Source organism: Eriocheir sinensis, chromosome 38, assembly GCF_024679095.1.
Source record: "Eriocheir sinensis breed Jianghai 21 chromosome 38, ASM2467909v1, whole genome shotgun sequence".
Classification (NCBI taxonomy): domain Eukaryota; kingdom Metazoa; phylum Arthropoda; class Malacostraca; order Decapoda; family Varunidae; genus Eriocheir; species Eriocheir sinensis.
The window spans coordinates 14,522,593-14,530,092 of NC_066546.1; the positions used below are offsets into that span (position 1 = coordinate 14,522,593).

The window sequence follows — 7,500 nt, forward strand, 5'->3', positions numbered from 1 at the left end:
TCTCTCTCTCTCTCTCTCTCTCTCTCTCTCTCTCTCTCTTAACACGTCCAGTCTTCATCTTATCATTTATCAGTTTTTTCTTCCCCCGTCCTCCTCCTCCTCCTCCTCCTTCTCCTCCTCTTCACCTTTTGTATTAAACCAGGGAGATAAAACCAGGTGAAGACTAACGGATCATTTACGTAATTAGCAGGTGTGTGTGTGTGTGTGTGTGTGTGTGTGTGTGTGTGTGTGTGTGTGTGTGTGTGTGTGTGTGTGTGTGTGTGTGTGTTAAGATGAGGAAGCTTTCGATATTTTTTCCCTCATCTTCTCCCTTCCTGGTAATAGTTATGAGGTGTGTGTGTGTGTGTGTGTGTGTGTGTGTGTGTGTGTGTGTGTGTGTGTGTGTGTGCGCTTCCTGGGTGGTCCTTCTGATCTGAGGTTCGGGTAATCTTGCTTCGCCTGAGGTTGTGACCCATGAGAGAGAGAGAGAGAGAGAGAGAGAGAGAGAGAGAGAGAGAGAGACTACACATTGTACGTCAAAAAAACTCATGCAACTCTCTCACCAAGCCTCCGCCTCCTCCTCCTCCTCCTCCTCCTCCTCCTCCTCCTCCTCCTCCTCTTCCACTGTAGTCCTCCATCACCCTCCCTTCAGCTAATGCCCACCAGTAAATCTCCTCCTCCTCCTCCTCCTCCTCCTTTTCCTTCTTCTCTTCCTCCTCTTCTCTTACGTACACCATCACCACCACCACCACCTCCTTCTTCTTCTCCTCCTCCTCCTCCTCTTCCTTCTTCTCTTCTTCCTCCTCTTCCCCTATGTATACACCTTCACCATCACCACCACCTCCTTCTTCTCCTCCTCCTCCTCCTCTTCCTTCTTCCTCCTCTTCCCTTACGTACACCATCATCACCACCACCTCCTTCTTCTTCTTCTCCTCCTCCTCCTCTTCCTTCTTCTCTTCTTCCTTCTTCTCTTCTTCCTCTTCTTCCCTTACGTACACCATCATCACCACCACCTCCTTCTCCTCCTCTACCTACACCATAACCTTCCTCCTCCTCCTCCTCCTCCTCCTAAGGTATCGAGGTTTGGGCGGGAAGGTGTGTTTAGGTGGGTGAGTTATGGCGAACTGCACCGAGAACCAGTTGTGTGTGTGTGTGTGTGTAGGGAGGAGGTACCTAAACTGTATGCCTGTCTGTTTGTTTGTGTGTTTGTGTGTGTGTCAGAGAGAGAGAGAGAGAGAGAGAGAGAGAGAGAGAGAGAGAGAGAGAGATGCCTGTCTTTATGTATACCAACCTGTCTACAAACATACAATTGGCTCTCCACACACACACACACACACACACACACACACACACACACACACACAGCACGTCCCCTTACCCTCCCCTCCTTCCCCATCTCTCTCTCTCTCTCTCTCTCTCTCTCTCTCTTCACGGGAACGCAACACGGATATGGGACTCTTTTAAACCCGGGTCGCGTTCACTTAAACTTGGCGGGAAGAATCGAACTTAACGAAGGCAATAAGTGAACTTGATCTGGAGGAGGAGGAGGAGGAGGAGGAGGAGGAGGAGGAGGAGGAGGACAGCAAGTGCGATTAGGATAGGAGTGAGGCATAGGAGGAGGGAAGGAGGGAAGGAGTGATTGGAACGAAGGAGGAGGAGGAGGGAGAGAGGGAGGATGGGTCAAGTGCATATGTATTAGGTAGAGAAAAGATGGAGGAATGTAGGAAGGAGGGAGGGAGAGATGGAGGTAGAGGAGGGAAGAGGGAGATAATGGAGGGGAAAAGTGGAGGGAAGGAGGAAGAATGTGAGGGAGGAGTAAGAAGGAAGGAGAGAAGTGAGAGATGGAGGGAAGGAAGGAGGGAGGGAAAAAATGTGTAGGAGTGATGATGGAGTGTCTAAGGAAGAATGGAGGAGGAGGAGGAGGAGGAGGAGGAAGAGGAGGAGGAGGAGAAATATGTATGTAGGAAGGAAGATAAAGTTGCACGAGATAAGTAAGGAAGAAATACTAGTCAGGAGGAGGAGGAGGAGGAGGAGGAGGAAGAAGAAGAAAAAGCAGATAACATAAGAAGACAATGAAAAAAAAGAAGGAAAAAGAAACAAGAATAACAATAAAAGCAGAGAGAAACAAAGAAGAAAAGAAAGACGAGGAGAGAAGAAAAAAAAAAAAAAAAAAAAAGGAGGAGGAGGAGGAGGAGGAGGATTCGAAGGGCGAACTCGAGGATATAATGTAAGACGAACGACCCATAAATCCGAGTCAATCTTTCTCTCTCAACGACGTCGTGTTATCTCGCTTGCGTATGATAGACATGATCTCACTCCGGCTTGGTTTATGTGTGGTGGTGGTGGTGGTGGTAGTGGTGGTGGTAAGGATATTAATGGTAGTGTGGTTAGTTTTCTTCTCTCTATCTTTTTTCTCTTTTCTTCTGTCTCTCCTTTTCATCATTTTCAGTCTTGTTACTCCTCGTCCTTCTCTTCTTCCCCTCTTTCTTCCTCTTCCTTGATGGTGGTGGTGGTGGTGGTGGTGGTGGTAAGGATAGAAATGGTAGTGTGGTTAGTTCTCTTCTTTCTCTCTTCTGTCTCTCCTTTATCTTCTCTCTTCTTCTGTCTTCTTTCTCTCCTGTTCTGTCTTGGTATTTCTCCTCTTCTCTTCATTTTTCTTCTCATCTGCTCCTCAATCTCTTCTCTTTCTTTTTCCTTCTCTTTTTCCCTTCTTTCTTCCTTTCTTTTTCTTTTTGTATGTTTCTTATCCCTACTTCGTCTCGCTATGTCTCCCTTCTCTCTGAATCCGTCTTCTCAAATCCTCCTTCTCCTTCTCATCTCACCAAGTCCATTTCCCTCCACAGGCACTTGCTACGCCGGTCAACAAAACACGGAGACACTGGTACGCTTCGTCCTGGTGCCTCAGTTCCTCTACCTAGTGACCGGGGCGACGCTGGTGCTGCTGGTGTTCGCTTGCTTGTGGCGGACGAGAGGACGGCTGAAGGAGGAGGGGCTGAAGACTGACCGGGTGGATGTGACGGCGGCGAGGGTCGGCGTAGTGGCTGTTCTGTATATGGTGCCAGCGACGTGTCAGGTGGGTAGGTGTGAGGGGTTGTGTGGGTGGGTGGTGGTGGGTGGGTGACAGTGCATTAGGGTGAGTGGTGTGGGTTGGGCTGAAAGTGTGTGGGTGTGGGTGTGGATTGAAAGTGAAATACCGATACGAAAACTAGACAGAAAACACAACGGGCCATTGGGTGGGTGGGGGTGTTGAATGTGGGTTGGGGTGAGTTGTGGGTTGGGTTGAAAGTGTGTGGGTGTGGGTGTGGATTGAAAGTGAAAGACCGATACGAAAACTAGACAGAAAAACACAACGGGCTATACTAACAACACAACATAACACGATAACAACACGAACCAGAACCAATACCTAATCTAACATAACCTAATCTAAGATAATCTAACCTAACCTAACCTAATCTAACCTGGCCTAACCTAACCTAACCTAACCTAATCTAACCTAATCTAATCTAACCTAACCTAACCTAACCTAATCTAACCCAGCCTAACTTAACCTAACCTAACCTAATCTAATCTAACCTAACCTAATCTAACCTAATCTAACCTAGCCTAACTTAACCTAACCTAATCTAACCTAACCTAAACTAACTTAACCTAACCTAATCTAACCTAACCTAAACTAACTAAACCTAATCTAATCTAACCTAATCTAACCTAACCTAACCTAACCTAACCTGACCTATCCTCACCTAACCTAACCAAGAACCAACATGTCTCCTACAGGTTGGGGCGACGTTTTACGAGTACGTGGAGCGGGAGCGGTGGCTGAGAGACGCGTCCGTTCGACCCAATATGGAGATTTTCATGCTCAAGATCTTTATGTCCGTGGCCGTCGGGATTATGGGCGGACTCTTCCTCGTGAACGGCCGCGTGGTGGACTCCTGGAAGCAGTTCTTACGCCGCTTTACCTCCAAGAAACAACCTCTACCTCCATACCTCCAAGCCGCTCACCTCACCCACCCCTCCACGCATCCCCCTCCACATAAACATCCACCTCATCACCACCACACCACCGCCACCACCGCGATACCCCCCTACCACCTCCCGCATCACCACCACCACCATCTGCTCTACCAGGATCAGAGTGGTGTCAATGGTGGTGTTGGTGTGGGTGGTATGCCGGAGGTGCACGGGTATGTGTCGAGGTACCAGCCAGCTCCGAAGCACCAGCACCACCACCAGCACCACCACCACCACCAGCACTACCCGCGTGACCCCCGGCAGAAGTGCGGCTCGGAAACGCAGGTGTGACGCAGGTGTGTGAGGCGTTGCAGTCAGGTGTGGAGGTAATTATGAGGGAGTGAGGGAGTGTTTGAGTTATGACCTGTCCTGCAATATGACTAGAAAATACGTCGATAGCGCGGAAAGAACTTGAGAACACGTCTATAGAACTGAAAGGACTTGAAGATACGTCGCTGAAAGACCTTGCAAATACGTCGACAGCGCTAAAAGACCTTGAAAACACGTACATAGCGCTGGGAGAACTTGAAAATACGTCGACAGCGCTGAGAAAAATTAATATATTACCTTCCTTGCCACCCCCCATAAAAAGTAATGACGGAAAATGTGACTAGAAAACACGGCAATAGAGCTAAAAGAACTTAAAATATTACCTTCCCTTCCCACAGAAAAAAAAAAAATTAGTGTTTTTTCATCTGTCCACCAAAACGTGATTAAAAAAAAAAAAATATCAGTGGCGCCGAAAAGGAAAAAAAGAAAATTCCCTTCCTTTTCCCCCCCTAAAGAAAATACGTGGTTTTTATTTTACCTGTCCAGAAAAAAAAGTAAATGAAAAATACATCAATGGCGCCGAAAAATAAAAGAAAAAAATTCCCTTCTCTTCCCCCCATAAAAAAAAAATACGTGTTCTTTTTACCTGTCCAGCGAAACGTGAGAGGAAAAATAAATGTCAACCGCACGAAAAAAAGACTTGGAAAATTATTGCGTGTGGGAAAGAAGTTTACGACCGTTATTTTTTCCCCCGCGTCGAATTACATCACTGAAGAAACAACGGCAAAGAACAAGGATGCTAGAGAGACAGAAGAGGAAGAAACGACCACAAAAATGACATATGTTTAGTCGCTACCTTTTTCCAATACACGTCAACTGCTGATGCCAAAAAAAATAGTTGAGAGAAATTCCCACAAGATTCGACTAAATGAAAACACTAACAAAAGACAAAGAAAAAAAAAGGGACGAAAAAAACAAACATAAAAAATAACAGGTAAAGAGAAAATCCCATAAAACGTGATTATATGAAAAAAAAGTAGAGAAAATCATTAAAAAAGCAGGAACAGGCAACTCCTCCCTCACGCCACGGGATTTGGGGGCGTCCCTTTCCTCCCCTCCACTCAGGGCCGTCTAAGGGACACGAAAGTGCTACACAGGAGGGGACAGAGGGACGCCACAAGGACGGAAATACAAAACTAACTCAAAACAAATGAGCCTTAAGGTCTTGTCAGTGAGGTGTTAGTGACTACGAAGGACACGAAGAAAGAAACGAGAAGAAATAAATAAAGAAGAAAATAATAGAACAGAATCATAGAAAATAAGAAAACAACATTAGTGGCCAAGGAGATTCGAACTTAGTGCCTAGGGATACGGTGCCTTAGAACGCTGTACCATGTGGTGTATACAAGTGCCTGGCCTGGGCGTCCGGGGGTCAAGGGTTCGACTCCCGGCGCAGCGAAACCAAAGGAAACACGAAAACAACCCAGTATTCTTAAACGTATCGGCGCCTCAGTTTGAAAAGCCTCTCGTAGAAGTTGTTGTGGGTTTTTCATGGAGTGTTTTGTGACCCTGGTGATAGTTTTAACCGGTAGCTGTGGGGATCATGTTTCTTAATAGTCCCTCTAAGCGAGAAAATTGAGAAAAATCATCACTCACGCAAACCATTTCATAATATATATCAACGCATTTGTGATCAGTTTATGCATCATCTATTTTTGGGGGTTTATATCATGGGAAAAATTTGGCCCGTCGCTGGTACACGGTAAAGCCACAAATTTGTCCCGTCGCTGGTACACGGTAAAACCACAAATTTGTCCCGTCGCTGGTACACGGTAAAACCACAAATTTGCCCCGTCGCTGGTACACGGTAAAGCCACAAATTTGTTCCGTCTCTGGTACACGGTAACGTCACAAATTTGGCCCGTCGCTGGTACACGGTAAAGCCACAAATTTGTCCCGTCGCTGGTACACGGTAAAACCACAAATTTGTCCCGTCGCTGGTACACGGTAAAGCCACAAATTTGTCCCGTCGCTGGTACACGGTAAAGCCACAAATTTGGCCCGTCGTTGGTACACGGTAAAGCCGCAAATTTGGCCCGTCGCTGCTTCCGCTGATTTCTGCAATATGAACGAGAAAGTTGACCCACAAGAACCCGGTTAATCTTCTCTTGTGGCCATGAGAAATAGGCGCAATGGGAACCTGATACGTTTAAGAATATGGACCCAGGTTTCATTTACAACGTTTTCTGTACATATATTTTTCCCCCCTTTTTTGTCGTCCTCCGTTTGAGCGTGAAAAATCCTCGTTCGTTGAAGCCTAAGCCGTTTTTTATACTGGTGCTCTAGTTTGTAAGGGTTGGAGGTGGAAAATAAAAGAAAATGGGGTACAAAGAAAATGGGGATCTAGTTGCCGTCTATGCGAGTGACATGTTCAAAATGATTCGTGGTGAAGGAATGGACGAGTGAAAGGGAATGCGATTTTTTTGTGTGTGAGTGAAAATAATAAAAATATCATGTAACGCCTTGTGAAGTGAAAGGCGTTTTGCATCTTAGGAACAAGTTAGGAATTTACCGCATAAAAAAAGGTCGTAAAGATTATAATTGTAAGCTGAGAACTGATGTGTGTGTGTGTGTGTGTGTGTGTGTGTGTGTGTGTGTGTGTGTGTGTGTGTGTGTGTGTGTGTTGTAGTGGCTCTAAACCGACGAATATAACATCATCGCAAACAAAAAACGAAAAAAAAGGAGAGGAAATGAGCGTCCCTAAAGCCACAAGTAAAAAAAAATATAAAGATAACAAGCAAAAAAAAAATCATAATAATTCACAGCCGGAAAACGACTTTGGTGATTAGGAAGGAGGAAAAGTGTGTGTGTGTGTGTGTGTGTGAGAGAGAGAGAGAGAGAGAGAGAGAGAGAGAGAGAGAAAACGTACCTCAGGCTTCTCTCCTCCTTTCCCACCTTCTCCCTCCTTCCCTCTTCCCTTCCTCCTCTCTCTCTCTTCCCTCCTCTCCGTCCCTCCCTCCCTTCGTCCCCACTCCGTCACACCGCAAACCACAAGCTGCCGGAGAACCAATGTAAAAAAGCTTCGTTAATTTGGAGTGTTGGAACCAATTTACTTTGCTCTGTTATTTTTGGACACTCGAGCAGGCGGAGGTGTGCATCTTCCCGCGACAGACACACGCACAGGTAGACGAGGCGCCAGGTAGGATCAAGACGTATGGAGCGATGAGGTAGACA

At 46.3% G+C, this 7,500-nt stretch overlaps 2 protein-coding genes across 2 annotated transcripts in view; one reads left to right on the forward strand and one right to left on the reverse strand.

Moving 5' to 3' along the window:
* Positions 1-7,500, forward strand: part of LOC127008728 (frizzled-4-like) — a 33,878-nt gene that overhangs the window by 23,758 nt on the left and 2,620 nt on the right. Inside the window, exons 3-4 of the mRNA XM_050881085.1 lie at positions 2,823-3,052; positions 3,760-7,500. The exon at positions 3,760-7,500 is cut by the window's right edge and continues 2,620 nt beyond it. Coding sequence (XP_050737042.1) covers positions 2,823-3,052; positions 3,760-4,287 — 758 coding nt within the window. The 3' untranslated portion in view covers positions 4,288-7,500. The remainder of the gene's footprint in view (positions 1-2,822; positions 3,053-3,759) is intronic.
* LOC127008727 (dorsal-ventral patterning protein Sog-like) overlaps positions 6,888-7,500 on the reverse strand; it is a 172,187-nt gene continuing 171,574 nt past the window's right edge. Inside the window, exon 13 of the mRNA XM_050881084.1 lies at positions 6,888-7,500. This exon is cut by the window's right edge and continues 1,131 nt beyond it. The gene's annotated coding sequence lies outside the window, so the exon portion shown is untranslated.